This window comes from Mixophyes fleayi, chromosome 3 (assembly GCF_038048845.1).
Source record: "Mixophyes fleayi isolate aMixFle1 chromosome 3, aMixFle1.hap1, whole genome shotgun sequence".
Classification (NCBI taxonomy): Eukaryota; Metazoa; Chordata; class Amphibia; order Anura; family Limnodynastidae; genus Mixophyes; species Mixophyes fleayi.
Window position 1 is genome coordinate 91,954,389 of NC_134404.1, and position 19,461 is coordinate 91,973,849.

General features: G+C 39.6%; 2 protein-coding genes across 4 annotated transcripts in view; one reads left to right on the plus strand and one right to left on the minus strand.

Moving 5' to 3' along the window:
• MED12L (mediator complex subunit 12L) overlaps nucleotides 1-19,461 on the plus strand; it is a 468,926-nt gene that overhangs the window by 144,436 nt on the left and 305,029 nt on the right. The gene's annotated exons all lie outside the window — the stretch shown is intronic.
• Nucleotides 10,317-19,461, minus strand: part of P2RY14 (purinergic receptor P2Y14) — a 47,350-nt gene continuing 38,205 nt past the window's right edge. Inside the window, exon 3 of the mRNA XM_075201982.1 lies at nucleotides 10,317-12,998. Coding sequence (XP_075058083.1) covers nucleotides 11,488-12,474 — 987 coding nt within the window. The 5' untranslated portion in view covers nucleotides 12,475-12,998 and the 3' untranslated portion in view covers nucleotides 10,317-11,487. The remainder of the gene's footprint in view (nucleotides 12,999-19,461) is intronic.

Below are 19,461 nucleotides of genomic sequence, written 5' to 3' on the forward strand. Positions count from 1 at the left end.
CAAAAGAGCTTGAACAGCACATCTTGAAACCCCAGTCTGCTTTCAAATCTTTGCCTTGGAGAGACCTTGCTTATGCAGTATAACTACTTATTGTGTGTTGTTGCTGTCCTCAGTCTTGCCATGTATGACCTGTGACATGAAACTGTCTTCCACAGCCTCATCTTTGCAGTAGATTTTGGCTGTTCCTCAACTAGTTTTAAGCCTCCTACACAGCTGTTTTTGTTTCAGTTAATGACTGTGTTTCAACCTACATATGAAATTGATGATCATTATAATCCTACAAAATCCCTGATTTTGTGCAAGTGTCCTCAAGAATCCAATTCAAAATACTCACTCTTATCTATAAATCCCTTAACAACACCACTCCTTTAAGTATCTCAATCTCATATCAAAATATTCTCCCTCCCGCCCTTTTAGAATTTACTTTGACCTTCGCCTTCGATCACCCCTGGTGATCACCTCTCACTCCCGCCTACAAGACTTCTCCTATGCTGCTCCACCCTTATGGAATTCCCTACCAGAATCTATCAGACATTCCCATAGCCTTCAAATCTTAAGAAACTCTCTGAATACTATCTGAAATCTCTTTTTTAGTGCTTACCTTATCCCCAATGATACTATTCACACTGTTGCATTCTCACAACTGTCACATTCTCCACTCTGAACCACATTTGCTCCTATTGATTCAGCTGTGACCTCTCCCACTTAGAATGTAAGCTCTCTAATGAGCAGGACCCTCCATACAATTTGTTTTCATGTTTGCATTTATTTTAATGTACCTTCTGTGTCCCTGTTTCATGGGTCCTGTTTTCCCTACTGTACAGCGCTGCGGAGCATTGTGGTTACAAATCTATGATAATAATAATAATAATAATAATAACAAAAAATTCCTTTCATCCCTATAACCCGATATCCCACTCATCAGTTTCCTCATTTCTCTTTTTCTTTTTATCTGAACCTGGGATTACTTTAGGTATCTGTTCAGGCTAGAATCCTCATCAGAAACTAGGCTTATGGTTCAGGGACAGAAATAGCTAGCGCATGTCTTCCATTGTCCTCTGTGTGCCTTGACATAGACACTGCATACTACTGATCTAAATAGATAAGTAGCTCTACACTCACAAACACATATTTACTCCTACTGATATGTGATATACTAAGTATTCTGTTTATCTTTTACATTAAACATGCCAAATAACAGATAATAGCTTAACTGATTTATTATGTCTCAGCTACCGCCTACCCGTTGGAATAATTCCCAGGGTTGAGCGGGGGAGGCAGCTGATTAATGTGCTCATTTCTCACGTGTCAGCACCCAATATACATCACACACACAGATTAAATAAATGTTTATCTCTTAGGAGAGCATTTACTCTTGTTTCAAAATAGTTAAGAGACCTTATATAGTATATGACTTATGCAAAATTTGGGTCATTTTCAATGGCTAGAAACTGCTTCCAGATTATTTTAGTGTTTTCCTTCTGCTTAACGGTAGCTTTGTGGTGAAAGGTTGCTGCTTTGCGAACATACATAAAATTTATCTGTACAATCGGTCAGGATGGTCTCTGAGCATAATCAGTGTGCAGCACAAATGCAAGACACACGATAGTTTTGCAAGCCTTTTATTTAAATACTGAATAGGGGAGTTGCTTGGGCAAACCTGGAGGCATTCCCTTCATTGCCAGGGGCAACAGTCTTTTACAAAACATTTTGTTGCCCTAAAACTATTTGAAATTTTAAATCAATAGGATCTTTAGTTGGTATGTTGGAAATGCAGTTGGAAGATGACTAATATCTTCTTCTGTTAGCAGACTACAGGGAAGCCAGAAGTGACCCATCTGCTCAACTCTCAGCCGGTTAGTAACTATGATGTCCCCATCACTCCCCATCACTTACCTCTTGGGTCTAGCACAGGGCCGTCTCTTCCATTGGGCACGATGGGCAGGTGCCCGGGGGCCCTGCATGCGAAAGGGGCCCTTCCGAATCCTAAAATACTTACCTTGCGGTCACATCAGCGGTGATCCGGCTCCCTCCCTGGGGCCCCCTCTTCCGTGTTGTGCTCGCAGTGAATGCTGGGCGTGATGTCACGCCCAGCATTCACTGCAACCACAGCACGGAAGAGGGCAGAAGAGACTCAGCGGCGCGGAAAAAAGAAGAGGATCGGACTTAAGGTAAGTTAAGGGGGCCCCTATATATATATATATATATATATATATATAATCACGTTTTTTTTTACATACATATATATTTTTTTTAAACACACACACTATTTATATATATATATATATATATATATATATTGTAACAGAAGACAGGCAGGGCGCCTCAATGTGTATTACCACTTGTATAGTATAAATGGAAGTAATATCATGCGTACCATTAGGTATTGATAGGTCGTCTAGTCAGATAAGGAGGATCCTCTTCATAAATTGTTCCTCCCAGTTGGTAAAATAATGGACAATGCAGGAAACAGAATACAACATAGAGTAGTATTGTCAGGATGTGTAATCACACCACCTGTGAGATATATACCACCTATGGGACTTCCTTATCGTGCACAAACACATATGCCCAGGGATCAACAGTTATAATGTATAGGACACCCATGTGTACCAACCCAAAAACAGGTATAAAAATATATATAAACTGCGTACCAGATGGTCTCTTCAAGTTGGCATACCTCTGTTTGTTTGAGAGGTATGTTGGTATCAGTAGCTGATGGGGAGTGCTGGTTCTGTATTGCCATTTGGAGGCTTCTGGGGTACTTCTTGATTGGAAGAGGGGGACTATACAACTGATCCTTCAAAGGATTGATTTTATGCCAACTTGAAGAGACCATCTGGTACGCAGTTTATATATATTTTTATACCTGTTTTTGGGTTGGTACACATGGGTGTCATCATCATCATCATCATCATCAGTTATTTATATAGCGCCAACATATTCCGTAGCGCTTTACAATTGGGGACAAATGTAATAAACTAATAAACAAACTGGGTAAAACAGACAAAAAGGTGAGAAGGCCCTGCTCGCAAGCTTACAATCTATGGGACAATGGGAGATTGACACATGAGGTTAAGTATACATTTTGCATCTTGGCCCAGCCAGACTGCAAAGGTAGGGTGACTCATAAGCTAAATGATCCTGTCACACAATAATGTTGGTCCGGGGGTAGTTGTCTTGTGTGAAATTGTGTAACAGGCTAAAGGTAGTGAGGTTAAGATGGTGGTTGAGGAATATTATACGCTTGTCTGAATAGGTAGGTTTTCAGAGAACGCTTGAAAGTTTGTAGAACAGAGGAGAGTCTTATTGTGCGAGGGAGAGAGTTCCATAGAGTGGGTGCAGCCCGAAAAAAGTCCTGTAACCGGGAATGGGAGGATGTAATGAGGGTGGATGAGAGACGCAGATCTTTTGCAGAACGGAGTTGCCGAGTTGGGAGATATTTTGAGACAAGAGAGGAGATGTATGTTGGTGCAGCTTTGTTGATGGCCTTGTAGGTTAGTAAAAGTATTTTATATTGGATTCGGTAGAAGACAGGCAGCCAGTGTAGAGACATACAGAGTGATTCAACAGAGGAATAGCTATTTGCAAGGAAAATCAGTCTTGCCGAAGCATGCAAAATAGATTTTAGGGGTTTGAGTCTGTTTTTGGGAAGACCAGTAAGGAGGGAATTGCAATAGTCAATGCGGGAGATGATTAGTGCATGAATTAAGGTTTTAGCAGTGTCTTGTGTGAGATATGTGCGGATTCTGGAAATGTTCTTTAGATGTATGTAACATGATTTAGATATAGAGTCAATGTGGGGAACAAAGGATAGGCGTTAATCAAGGATTACACCTAGGCAGCGAGCTTGTGGGGTGGGATTTATGGTCATGTTATCAACAGAGATAGAAATGTCAGGTATGCTCTTGTTGGCGGGTGGGAATATTATTAACTCTGTTTTAGAAAGATTAAGTTTGAGTTGACGAGAGGACATCCAAGATGAAATGGCAGAAAGACAGTCAGTTACACGGGACAACACAGATGTCGAGATATCAGGAGAGGATAGATAGATTTGGGTATCATCCGCATAGAGATGATACTGAAAGCCAAAGGAACTTATTAGATTTCCAAGAGAAGCGGTATAGATAGAGAACAGCAGAGGACCTAGCACCGAGCCTTGTGGTACTCCAACTGATAGGGGAAGCGGAGCAGATGTGGCTCCAGAGAAATTAACAGTGAAAGAGCGATTAGAGAGGTAAGATGAGAACCAGTATAGAACTGTGTCTTGAAGACCTAGGGATTGCAGCGTTTGTATGAGAAGAGAGTGGTCAACTGTGTCAAATGCAGCCGAGAAATCAAGGAGAATTAGGAGAGAGTAATGGCGTTCAGTCTTAGCAGTGATCAGATCATTAACAACCTTGGTCAGCGCAGTCTCTGTGGAGTGTTGAGAACGAAAGCCTGACTGAAGAGGATCCAACAGGTTGTTTGCGGAAAGAAAGCGTGTGAGGCGAGTGTAGGCAAGTCTCTCTAGAAGCTTGGAGGGGCAAGGGAGCTGAGAGATGGGACGGTAATTTGAGAGAGAGTTTGGGTCGGAGTTTTGTTTTTTTAGAATAGGAGTAATCACTGCATGCTTGTATAGTGATGGAAAGATGCCAGTAGAGAGTGAGAGATTACAGATTTGAGTTAGAGGTGAAATGAGCACAGAAGACAGGGATCTACCAATTTGCGAGGGAATAGGATCAAGAGGACAGGAGGTAGAGTAGGAAGATAAGAAGAGCGTAGAAATTTCCTCTTCATTTGTGGGGTCAAATGAAGAGAGGGTGTCAGAGGGTAGTGGGAAGGAAATGAGCTGATGGCTTGTTGAGGAAGAGGATACCATTTCTAGTCTGATCTTATCAATCTTGTCCTTGAAGTAGGTAGCAAGATCCTGAGCACTGATAGTAGATGGAGGGTTCGGGGTGGGAGGATTGAGAAGATGATTAAATGTATTGAAAAGGCGTTTGGGGTTAGAAGCCTGAGCATAGATAAGAGATTGAAAGTATGTTTGTTTTGCAGTGTCCAGAGCATTTCGATAGGAGTGGTAGACAGAAGTATATGTGAAGAAGTCATTAGAGCTTCGAGATTTACGCCAGTGACGTTCTGCTTTACGGGACAGTTTTTGAAGATTTCGTGTTGCTTTGGTGTGCCACGGTTGACATCGAAGTCGACGTGTAGTATGAAGTGTCGCTGGAGCCACTTGATCAAGGGCCGTTGCTAAGGTTAGGTGAAAATGAGGTACTGCCATCTCAGGGGATGAGAATGTAGAGATAGGGGAGAGAAGGTGTTGGAGAGAGGTGGAAAATTGTTGAAGATTAATAGAATTCAGATTTCTACGAGTATGAGGAGGCTTGGTTGAGTTAGACAGTAGAGAGGTTAGAGCAGTGGGGGTGAGAGTGTAGCTGATAAGGTAATGATCCGAGAGGGGGAAGGGTGTATTAATAAAGTTAGAAACTGAGCATAGTCTAGAGAAAACAAGATCAAGGCAGTGGCCATCCTTATGAGTAGATGATTCAATCCACTGGGAGAGGTCAAGTGAGGATGTTAGAGAGAGTAGTTTGGAAGCAGCTTTGGAAGGTGGGTTATCAATGGGGATGTTGAAGTCACCCATGATGATGGTGGGGATGTCTGAAGATAAGAAGTGAGGGAAATCCTCAATAAATTGTTGGTGTGCTCCAGGGGGACGATAGATCACCGCAACACGTAGGGAGAATGGATTAAAAATGCGAATAGCATGTACTTCAAAAGATGTGAACGTGAGTGATGGGACATTTGGTAGAACTGTGTATGTGCACTGTGGGGAGAGAAGTAGTCCAACCCCACCTCCTTGTCTGCCTTCAGGTCTGGAGGTGTGGGTGAGATGGAGGCCACCATGTGAAAGTGCTGCAGGTGAGGCAGTGTCTGATTGCATGAGCCATGTTTCTGTTATTGCCAGAAGGTTGAGGTTTTTTGAGAGGAAGAGATCATGAACGGAGGTAAGTTTGTTACAAACAGATCGTGCATTCCAAAGGGCACATTTAAAGGACTTTGGAAGAGAGGGTAGACAGGTGATGTGTTTGAGGTTTGCTATAGAACGGTAGTGTTCTGATGTATGTGTGTGTGAGGAGTGTGGGGGACCTGGATTAGGTGATATATCACCAGCTAATAGAAGCAGAGTGAGCGAAAGATAGGCAAGGGGATTGTAAGATGTGTGGCCTTTTATTTTCTGGCGACAGGTGGAGGCTGTACTTGTTAGAGATAATAAATAGGACAACAGTTCATGGGTGTTAAATAGAGGTGAGTGGAGTAATACAGGTGCAATATGAACAAATTTGTGTGTTGGTGGAGGGGTGAAAGATGACACAGTCCTAAAGATCATGCCATGAAATGAGACTACGAAAAGCAATTTGTGAAACATTGTGAAAAAAGGGGGTAAAAGCAAAAAGCAAGGGTATTTTAAGAATTACCTCTTAGCAGTCTTCCATATAAATAGACAAGTAGTGCAGAAATAGGCTGTGGCAGATGCTGCTTATTGCTGGGAGTTAAATCAAGTCAAATGTAGTCCAATGTTTGTCCAACTGTGTTGTCTAACTGTGCATTTTCGTCCACTTTGTGAGAAAATCCCACTTAGTGTAGAAATCACACACGTCTAACCCCACATATGTCCTATACATTATAACTGTTGATCCCTGGGCATATGTGTTTGTGCACGATAAGGAAGTCCCATAGGTGGTATATATCTCACAGGTGGTGTGATTACACATCCTGACAATACTACTCTATGTTGTATTCTGTTTCCTGCATTGTCCATTATTTTACCAACTGGGAGGAACAATTTATGAAGAGGATCCTCCTTATCTGACTAGACGACCTATCAATACCTAATGGTACGCATGATATTACTTCCATTTATACTATACAAGTGGTAATACACATTGAGGCGCCCTGCCTGTCTTCTGTTACAGTGTCTTCATTTCCGGATTAACCATCTGGCTACAGGATATCGTGGCTGCCGCTCATACTTGAGCTATTCTACATCTGGAACTTTTCTGCTGTTTACTATATCACCATACTGTGATTACGTTGTGGTTGTGAGCGCCATTTTATATATCTGTTTGTTTGTTTTTTCATATATATATATATATATATATATATATATATATATATATTTATTTTTTTAGGGGCCCGGTACACTGCATTGCCCGGGGGCCCATAAAGTAGTTAAGGTGGCCCTGGTCTAGCAGCTACACTTTCCTGTGTGGCACCAATTTTAGGCGTGGTTTAGACATAGTATCACTCATTCAGTGCTTTTTATCTTCCCTGCTCTGCCCCCACGTTAAGTGAAGGTCGCTCACATAGAGGTGCAGCAGCAAACTGCTTCTTACCTGTGAAACTGGTTGCTGCTGCTACTGCATATCATCTATATGCTGGGAGAGTGGGATGTACTGTCACAGCACAGTGCCACACTCCCTGGGGTATATTTACTAAACTGCATGTTTGAAAAAGTGGAGGTGTTACCTATAGTAACCAATCAGATTCTAGTTATCCTTGTACAGTCTACAAAATCACAGAATCTGATTGGTTGCTATAGGCAGCATCTTTGCAGTTTAGTAAACATGCCCTCCCAGTCTTGACAGAGGAGTAGAAGATTTGGGGAGGAACATCTAAAGAGGGAGAGGCACCACCTTGGAGATTGGGGTTTGAGGAGGGGGTCACACCCACACCAGGGGCACCCAGGGCCCTTCTGTTGGCTGTGAATGTATGCATGGTTTAGGTATGCAGCACAAAAGAGGACTCTCCTCTTAGGTTTTAATCTTTGTAACTTATCCCCATATAAGTCACACTATAAACTAGTTTTGGTTCATATCAAATTAATTTCAGTTAACTCGAATGTGCAGTAAGTACATTACAAATATACAGTATACATTAATTAAAAATTGAGTTGACACATTTTGTCTCCATATTGTTTCATTATTTAATGCATTAAAAGTCATTTATTCTACAACTATTTAACACAATATTTTGTTTTATACAACAGTTTAAAAGAAGAAACTTAGGTTAAAAGCAATTTACAGAAGGTGATGTTTTTATTTTCCACATAAACATTTTATATTATTTACAAAACTATACATAAACATTTATGTACAGCATATGTTATAAATATGTTATTGTACATAAAAAATAATCGCATTTCTTAAATTACATATTGAAATGTTGATTTTCATTAATATCCACCTTTCCAATGTATTATTTCCCTTATTGTTGTTGCTTAGATGGTATAACTCACAGACTATACATTTTACACTTCTTACCTTATATATACTCATTGGTACGACAACATGAAGGACAGTGATGTGGAGTTAGTATAGGGAGAATCTGACACGCAATTGCACGGTACTCAAAATTGTAAAATACAGCAAACATAAATAAAATGCAAACGCAACAATAACATATCTATGTATTTTGTCTAGATAAAACTAACTTGTTTAAAGGAATTGTGATATTTAGAAATACATATGATATAAACTGTTCTGCACTTATCAAATATTGTGCTTGGCAAGGCTGCTCAGAGCATAGTACAACGGTGCAAAGTGCAGTTTCAGAGTCATGGGTCAGGTTTTGACAGCCCTGGTTCAGTGAGAGCATTTTGCATGCAGCTCTTGTTAATCTAGGTGTGTGGTTTTACTCTAAATTCACAAGAGAAAAGGCAGTAATTCTATTACACATTATAGGTATATAACTGATATTAATACGCTATATGTCAGTGATTGAAAGGTGTTCCCTGTTATTCAGGGAGTAAGAATTCTTATTTATAATGCCGCCACTAGTATTTAACTTAATTTCCTTGTTATTGGAAGTCTGGTAATTCAATCAGAAGCACGAAACCGTGACCGCTAGTTATCCTCTTCTTACAATGAGTACTTTAACCCAGTTTGTATTCTTCCACAGCTGTGTTTTTCCTGGACTTGTTCTCTTTCCATAAAGACACATAGAAGTGCAACCCTGCATTACATAAACCGCTCCTCGCAGCAGAGTAGGTGCTATAAAAGCTTTTCTGTGCTTCAGGATGTTTAGATATGTTTTGTTTTTTATGTTTATCCTTAGATTACCCTGTACGTGTAAGCGATGCATGGCACACACACAAAGTGTAACAGATGGTCTTACTGAAAACACCACAGGGCCACACATGAAATAGGCTGCTGTTGTGCTGTTGTACCTGACTGTAGAGAGTCTTTGCAGGCATTCACAGGACTTGGGTTATGAATAGCAGTTTAGTAGAGCAGACTATAGGTGTGACTTGCTAGGTGCAGGCCCACTGCCCAACAATATGATAGTAAACGTTTTGCAAGCATCATACTTAATAAAGCAAATTGACTGGACAAACTTGTAGGTGCGTCTTTTATTTGTAAGGGGTTTCATAGTTTTTTTTCACAGTGCAAATGAATCTGGGTTCTCTGTAGCTCCATGTTTCCCGCTCAAGGCACTGACTCGAGCAGCGTAATTACTTTTTATTTGCATTTTCAGTTTCTAGGACCATTGACGTAGTTCCACTTTATAACCGCTCTGTATTTGGGAAATATGATCTAACTGGGTGAGCAATGTTTAGACATGACTTTGTATAATTGCGTGGATTATGTTTGAATGGGATTGTAGCCTCCTAATCTACCATAGTAGACCATACAAATATATGCCCACTGATGGTATGCAATTATATATGAGCACTGCTCCAAATATGACACATGGGAGCAAAAAGAAAGATATGCTAATTGGGCCTTACTCTTTCCTATGGTAGATGACCAAAATTATTCTTTAAATTGGACCCATGATCAGGCTGGTTTAGAGTGGATATTTCAAAATCAGTTTACATTGTCTCTTTCTGTAAATCATCAAGATGTTATATACCTGCCAACATCGAGTCAAGCAGAACTGGGACAAAATAAGCCCCACCCTTTATTCACCCAAACCCTGCCCAGATCATCCCCAAAATGCCCACTCCCAAGGTTCAAAAACATACCGGCGGGTTAATTGGCTACTGACAGAATGTGTTTGTGTGGTGGGAAATATATATTGTAAGCTCCACTTGGGCACGGACTGATGTGAATGATTAATATTCTATGTACATGTACTTCGTAAAGTGTATGTGCTATATAAATAAAGGTTAATAATAATAATGAGTCCCTAACCCATTAAGTCTCTGTAATCCACTTATAAATGCCAATGGAATGGAGCATGTTACTGTAACTCTGAAATAAATATGGCTTCTCTACCACGTAACTCTGAGAAATTAAATAGTAAATTAAAAATTACAGTACAAAAAGTAGCTAGAACATTTATTTCAGTTATGCCATTAGATTATTGCAAACCGAACTTTAATACTCTTATAAAATTGTCATTTTTATAAGGCACTTGTTCCACAAATGATACACATTAATGAATCAGTCGATATTAATATTAGGTTAGTGCATTAGCTATCTCACTTACTGACATTAAGGAAAACTGTTCTCCAGATGACTGTGTAGTAAAGATGGCATTGCCCATCAGATATTAGGCTTCACTTCCAATACTGTACTAGAAAAATAACATGATATTTTCTACACGTTACTTGTACCAGTTCTCATAAATATCCTTAAAACACTGAACCGGAAACCAGTGAACATGGTAAATGATCAGGATAGATGGTACAGCCTAACAACATAAGGTCTGATAATGTGTATCATAATGTTACGCATTCAGAGTGTTCTCTTTTTATAGGTAAATCAAATCTCGTCAATTATGAAAATGTATCTTGTAACACAGAACATAAACCTTCTTATACTTCTACCACCACAAACCTCAATGTGGGTGATTCAATTCTAAGTGATGTGCCAATGGACATCACGGCACTGTTCAGCTGCACACATTTTCTGATACCACGGTACCCCAACATTGCGGATTTTCCTGTGATACTCTACGTGATGCAAAGAAAAATCGGTGATGTTGCATTAAAACAGGCATTTAAAAATGCACTTTTATTATGTAACCTTAACTATTATTTTAAGGGTACCTAATAAAAGTTACATTTAAACATCTATTAACCGTCCAGGTTGGTTATGAAATGTATTAAGTAGACTTCGCATTTGGTCCCATATACACTTCTTATTACTATTACCCTAGGGGTGCCTATATAAAAAGTCTCTTTTTCTTTCTCTTTGGTTGGTTAAACATTACTACTATGAGAGCACCCAAGTACACTTATAAAAGATATCTACTAAAAATATGGCGTGTATACTTAAGGGTTAAAATATTATGATTAATTTCTGGTCCTGTGGTTTATCCACTCTCTATTTATATCCGATTCCAGTCATCAAAAGGATGACCGTATAGACCTGATTTAATTATAATCAATAAATAGTATTGCATTATCCCATCCATGTATATGTATATGCCTCTTACATTGATATTGAAGTTATGATTTTCCACTTTCTGGCAAACAATCTATATTGATGCTGGCTATGTGGATGACATTCTAACAGACCTCTCTGTTTCTTGGAGCCTGTCCTTAATCTTCAATTTTTTCAACAACATTTGTCTAAATGGTTGGCACATAAAGAAATAAATGATAGGATCAAGGCAGACATTGGCAGAGGATAACAGCAGAGTCACCTCTTTCACATAAAACAGATTATTAGTTTGGTGACAGGAGTAACCTTTCGCCGTCTGACTTATTGTATATGGGATTCGACATAGGTGATATGGAACAAAGCAGATGAAGAATACTATTAAAATGCTGTATATATTGCGGGTGGACTTTCTGCTAGTGTTTGACCCTCTTCTAAACCTTTGGTTAGATTGGTATATTTTCCTTGAAATAGACACATAAAACATAAGAAGCAAGGAAAAAATAATCACAAATATGATTATACAAATATAATTGGAAGCCGTGTGCCATTGTTTGCCCAGCTTGCTTTTTAGCATGGCACAAGTTGGTTTTATTTTGTCGTCTGTATATTGGTTGGTTAGGATCATATTAGGGATTGAAATAAAAGACATAAGGGCCCATACCAGCACAGATATAACCTTGCTGTAGTGAACACTTTGAAAGGAAGAGTTAGTCATTGGTCTCATAATCTTGTAGTACCTATCAAATCCAAGAACACCCAGAAATATTATTCCAATATACATGTTCAAATAAAACACAACGGCAGAAAACCTGCAGACAAACACACGCAACTGCCCACTTCCAAGTCCTGCATCGCTTATTATTTTCATTGGGAACGTGAGGGTCATTAAAAGATCAGCAATCACAATGTTTTTCAGGTAGACAATGAAGCTCCTGTTACTGGGGATGTAGCAGAAAATCCATAAATTGAGTCCATTTAGGGATATCCCCACAATGAAAAGAATGGTGTAAATTGTGGGCAGGACTTTGGTGACCACATCTGCATTAGGATAACATTGACCTGAATTATTCAAGTTCAGCTCCGTGAAATTATTCATTTTTATTTTTAACAGGGTGTGTATTTTAATTGACTGTTGTACTACACCACTTGCAGTACTGGAATATGTGGAGTTTGGTGAAAAGAATAAATGTCTCCTCTTAATTGCAATCTAGTTTGTGAGCTTTCAGCAAACAGATGTAGATGCCAGTTAAAGACATTAAACAATTCAACCCACGGTTTTAGAGATCCTTTGTTTCCTTCTTTATTCTTTTCTTCAAGGTGAGTCTTCTGTTTTGCCCAATTTGAAATTCATTTTAAATGTCATTGTGGCCATTGTGCTCGACTATGATTAAAGAGAGTAACAGGTTTGTTCCTATATTTGTTGTTGCTAAAATAACTTTTCTTGAAACCATTGTAAAATAGTGGAGTCTGTTTGCTTTGGACTTGATACTTTAATAAAAAATAGTTCACAACATTCCCAACCGCTAAATCGCTCTCCAGGTTGAAAGGTTTCCTTCCCAAGCTGTTTCTTCCTCGCTGACTTGCAAGTCTTCTGTGACTTCTGATTGTTTCCAGGAACAGCTGCAGAGAGGAAAAAATGTGTTATAGCTACAAGAATATAACATATATAAGCTCATAAAGCCCTACCTACAAATGCTTCTGACAAGTGAGGGCATAAGCCGAACGATTGAAAACACATTTGTTTGTGCCAAGTTATTCACTTACCTATCAGGGGTTAAGTTTCTCTGCATACTCCAGCCAATAAAATTACAGGGGGGCTTTTGGCTGCCCTACATGTTCTTCCCCAGTGGCTGCTGGGCCTCTTTTTAGGTGCGGATCCGTGCTGGCGTACTAATCCTTATTTTTTCCCTCTACAGACTAGGCATAGTAGAGAGGAAAGCGTTTGCAGTCAGTGACTAATGCACATGCTGCTATCACTGATTGGCCGCAGGTCACTGCCAATTTTGAAGCAACATGGTTCTTGGTCCCTTTATGTGGGGGGATCTCTTGAACTGCTTTGTGTGGGCGTGTTATTGTGAGTCCAAAAGCAGAGTAGTCACTCTGACGCCATACTTAGCACCAGCTAAATCGTAAAGGAGTATATGATGGGACCAGTGGTTATTGCCGGATGGCCATACACTGTTTTATTTTGGATATTAGTTGGTAGCTGACCTGCAAAGACTTTCGCCGCCACCATAATTTATACAATCAATAAACTGGGACCTTTTGCCAAAATCAATTTGTGTCAGTGCCTTTATTCATTGATGTGAGTATAATATTAATTAGGTCGAATAGTGTGTGCAATGAAGAGAGGCATCAGCAGGATGCAGTTTAAGAGATTTCAGCTGAGGGTCCTCTCACTATGCTGCTGTTATCCTATACAGAGCGACCGGCAGACTATCATGGAGTAGAGTTTGGAAAGTGCAGGTTACAAGCAGAGATGAGATAAATTTCTCTCTTGGATCATTCGAGCATCTCATTGGATTGTGGAATGAAATGTGGAAAGTTCTCTCATATTAAATTTCTTTAAGTAAACATACAGGATCCTGCTATGAATTATATGCTTTACTGATCTGTTTACTGAGAGGTGACAGGTGCATTAAAATAATGAGGAAATTGTGTTGTATGTACACCTCTGAAAAAAAAACTTTTTTACATGACAGTTTAAATTAACAATGAGGCTAATTTATTTATTAACCAGTTTATATCTTAACTACTATTTATGCATTGTTCAGACATTTTCCATATACATGTCTTTTTTAAATGCTCCTCTTAGCCTCCCACAAATTTATTTCAATAGTGTCAATTGAATCTCTGTCTTCTAATAGGGAGTTTCAACTGAATAATTTGATCACCTGAAATGCATATTTGCCATCTTTCCTTTGCTCTGGGGCAGTAGATAAAGTGTTGTACAGTCTAGTTTGCAGCCTTGCAGACTACTAGCTAACAGTATAGCTCTATACAAATATCTGGATTCAGATACAGATGGATGGTCTGTGATTTCACAGTAAAACACATAACACTATGACCGATCCTGGTAGCTGTCAGTGTTTTATATTGACTCTGGGAGAAACTGTCTACAAGGTTGCCTATATATGATTGAGGACCTTCGCTTCCCTTCTTGTTATATGTCTACCTCTCAGCCACATCAGTGTAAAAATCTGTTCATCTCTCCACTGGTTGCTAGGCATCATGTCATTGAGCTCATGAAAGCCCTCCTTGTTGTTATGATTCTGTTCAAAAACTAATTCCTTATAATTATAGGCACAGAGCCAGAAATGTGATACAAACATTAAACTGTTTATTACAACGAAAACATAGTCCAGGTGAAGCAAGATTTAGAGAGACCAGTTCAGACTTGATAAATCAACGGACTTCCAGTTATAGTAAAATAACAGGTAAATGATAATGAAAATACAGCAGGTAACTTAGCTGAAGCCAGATCACAGCAAAAGCCAGGAGTTCTCAGGAACTATAAGTTAGTAGTGTGTCCATGCATGAAACAGACATCAGGTAGTTTTCCAGGAGATAAGATACAGGTGAGTAGCAGGAGCTGGCTAAAACAAGGATATCCACAGAAACAGCAAATAGCAAAGCAGGTAATCCAGGGACAAACAAACATTAATGACCAGCATAGGAACCTGGAAGAAGCTGGTATAAGTAATGAGTGACACAGGTGTGCAATAACGAGGAGCAGAGATTAACTCCTAACAGTGAGTAGCAAATGTCCATAGGAGAGCAGCGCCTCTGGCTGCATGGAGGTACTGCATCCAGGAACAGGACAACGGCAGAGACCAACACAGAGTGTTAACACTTGTATCCAGTTTTGCCAACAGCAAGCCAGAATAGGCAAGAAGTTATTCATCAAGAACTTTCATGGTAAAGAAAGACCAAATGTATCTGCCCCAAAAATGGGTCATATGGATACCTGTTTTTAATTTAATTAATTTGAAGTTGTATGTTTGAGGAGTTGCAGTTTTTGATATATCTGCGTCTTCTAGCAAGTAATAGCATTTTTGGCTCATCCTGGGTCAGGACCAGAAGTGTGACAAGGGAGAGATGTAAAGACATGGCTGAGATGAAAGGAAACATCAGACATAGTTGGAAGGACACGGGAGAAGATGAAAGGAAAATGAGAAAGCAGGTGGACACAGAGATCATCACCTTGTATTATTTCATGTGTCTGTGTTTTTCTATATAGTGTTAGAAAGCATCTACAATTCAAACAATCAAATTCAATGAAGTTTCTAGGACCTAGGCAGCCCCAGACCACAAGCCATACACTAATATTTCTCATACTGCCGCTTCTAATGTTTCACCATTGGGGGGGATAACTTAAATACTATAAGTCAAATGGCCCAAATCATACATCATAAACAGCAATGTCCAACATATACCAGCCTGTGTTCCCAAACAACAAGATATCATTCTGCTTCATACTACATACCAGCATATGCCCGCACACAAAATAACTACCTATGCACCATACGACGTACAAGCCATTTCCACATATTCTATACAATACTTTATGTATTGATCTTTTTTGTGTATTGTATGCTGTGACAGTATATGTAATGGTGCACAGATTCTAGTACTCTTTATTGTGCCTCTTTATATCAGATAAATAATTTTTGCTCCTCGTGATATATTATACTATTGCCCTTGATCTGGTGTGCAGACAGAACATGTTTTCAGACTGCATGTGGATAGGCTCACACACATCTTGGGCAGTGTGTAAATGCTGCAGCATATGGTTTGCTGGTTGCTTCTGTTCAATCCTTCCTGAATTCTTACTTTGGATCCGGACGACTGTGGCTGAATCCTTCATGACCAATTACTGTAGATCAGAACTGCTGGGTAGCTGACAAAGTGTTGGGCTCAACAGAAAACTGACGGACATAGATTAAAGTAGCTGCTTAAGTGACCTATTTGTTAAAAAGTAGGGATATAGATGGTTCTATAGCCGGTTATCGCAGCGATAGAAAATCTAATTTATAATCAGAATTTCTAGTTATATATTGCAGTAACAGCTGAGTGACACTCATTTGCTTGACGGTAAGAGTAGAGTTACAGCTTCGCTGACTAAGTGTCCAGGGCTATGCGCATATAAGAAATATATTTTTTAAATAATTATTTTAATATTATTGAGTAATAATAAATATTTGAAAAAATGCTTTATTTAAATAATAAACATTTTTTCACTGAATATCACTTCTCCTTGAGATGGCGACAGCAGAAGAGGGATTGTGATGTATCTATAATACCACAATCCTCATTAAATAAGCTAACTCTGGAGAAACACCAGTTTTTACTGGAGACAGGGCTTTGCTTAATGAATAGAGTCCTAAATCTGTTGGTCACAGGAACTCGGCAGTGCAGGGACGGGTGCCCCACAGGAGCAAGCAGGATCTTAATAATATTGATGTTTATTGACTCTTTTAAGTGCAAATACATGACATCCATAGTTACCATTGATCAAGTGTGTATGTGTGTTTTTTTTGGGGGGTGTGGTACAGAAAAGGGACATTGGTCATGTCATCTGGATTGGCCTGAGTTTCATTATTATTTCTAATAATATGTTAACTCAGAATGTATTTTCATTCAGTATGCTTTTAAAAGTTTTTTACTGAAAAATGAGAATTTAAAATGCAATAGGGGTATATTATCATATTGTAGTGCTTCAATGTCCTCTGAGACAGTATCAAGTGTGACCTATGTGGATGTACTGGTGTAACAGCAAAGTGTCCCTAAGATATATTTCCAAATATTGGCAGCTTGTAATAGTTAGAGATGTTTGAATTATCCAAACTGGTTTGTTATTTCTTTTGAATTTGGTCGGTTTCAAGGGCCTTTAACAAACACGATTGAGGATTTTGGACCTGTTTGATTTGGATAACTGATGCAGGCGAATATGTGCTTCAATGTTTTAATTTGTAGCCAGATGTTAAACTATAATATGTTGTCTGCTCGTATTGGCTACATTTCATAGTATTTGTAAAACATTACGGTTTTTGAGTTTGAAGTTTGAGTTCACTCTTAGGGGCATATTCAATTCCGATCCCGATCCGCCGGAACGGGCCGCGAACCAAATTTGCGGTACCGCAATAAGGTGGATTTTCGTTCGCAGCCCATAGGGCTACGTACGAAAATCCGCGTTATTGCGGTACCGTATTACCGGCAGTAGTGCGCATTTTCTGCGGTAACGCGCGTTACCGCGGATCGGGATCGGAATTGAATATGCCCCTTAGTATGGAAAACAGTAAATACTAATTGATGTCGCCATTTGCGCTCAAACATGATTGAACCAGTTCAAAAATGAACACACCTGTTTGCCTGGCTTGAATTCAGTCTAAAGTTTGAAAATGTATCGTGAACTTTCGAACCGTAAGGTTTGATAAACAGTTTGAGAAACAAATTTGTTTTTCTACACTAATATTTTCTCTTACTGTATTTTTAGCTAAATAAAAACAAATGTCTTTCGAATAAAAATCTCCCACTTAAATGTTAATGATTTCAGTGTGTGTTTCATATTTATGAAGTCCCTGTCCAAATCCCTGAGGGCACATTTTGGAGGTTTTAATGTCCGTTTTTAATGCCAATAAATTCTTTTTAAATAGAACACACCATAAAATAGTTATACAAGTAATGACATATAGCAATAATTTTGTTTGACTTGCATTGCTACAATGGATATTCAACACAAGCTAATATAGTATGGTAAAGATAGCATGCTGAATAGAGGCAAATGGGCCGCTAAAGGATGTAGACAACTGCTCTTAATGAACTACAAACTACAGCAAAACTGGTTTGCTTGCAGCTTGCAGAGGCTTGTAAAAAGAAGATGAGCTGTGGGGCACAACATGTTTTTGAATAGGACACCGTTTTCTTATTAACATTACAGAAGTAAAATAGAAATTGTTTTCTTTCTCTTTTTAATTTAAACTCTCTGGGGCTGATGTTGGCTGCAATTGCGCCAGAAATAATAGGTGCAAATTGCGCTCACTTCAAAAGCTGCAGTGCCAAGCTGCCACCACAACAAAATACGTGACGGTCAGCACCAGTAGCATTTGTGTCTGGCTTGTGGCCTGGACACAGACATTAGTGCCCCACTGGCAGAGCCGGATTTAGACCTCATGGGGCCCTAGGCAAGATGATGGTTTGGGGGCCCCCTCCCTGAAAAAATCCATAGCACTATAGTTTTTTAGCATAACATATACCACTATTCAGGGGCTGGCTGGCAGACTTTAGCCTGAGGGGGGCAAGCACATAGCATTGGCCCATAAGTAGCGGCCCATTTTTAAAGGGTGGTTTCACTGCTGGCCCTGGGAGGGCCCTCTGGGGACCACTGGGCCCTAGGCAATTGCCTAGGTTGCCTAGTGGGAAATCCGGCCCTGCCCACTGGCACAGATGTTATTAACCATTTATTCTGTTTGCATTAAACACATTCTCTATTAGGCATCAATAGATATTTAAGAACCCTCTAATGCAGCAGAAACAACTCCCCATCTTAGGCACGAAAAAAAATGACCTAAACATGCACACAAAAGCATAATATATGCACGAGCAATGAAGAAGCACCTATCGACACCAGTGGAGCAACCACAAACAGCCAGCCGTTAGTGCTGGAGACCATCATCATCATCATCATCATCATCCACTACTTGCACCTGCCCCTGACCACCAACAAATAATACAGCTTTCTCATGTGACTAAGGGGGAATTCAGTTGCTGGTGATGTAGTGCATGGACATTGCGCCAGCAATCACGGAAGAAATCTCCGCTCATCTTTTCTCGCACCTCTTTGGAGTGCGAGGAAAAATGACCAGTGATGCCTTTCAAATCTCCACAACGAATTCCCTGAGACCCGGGGGTAAATGTACGAAAGTCCGTTTTTTTCAACTCGCCGGAAATCGGCGAGTTTACAGCTGAAATTTAAAGCAGCGCTGGCTTGTAAAGGCAAACTTGCCTTTACAAGCCAGCGCCACTTTAAATTTTAGCTGCAAAGTCGCCGATTTTCGGTGAGTTGAAAAAAACGGACTTTCAT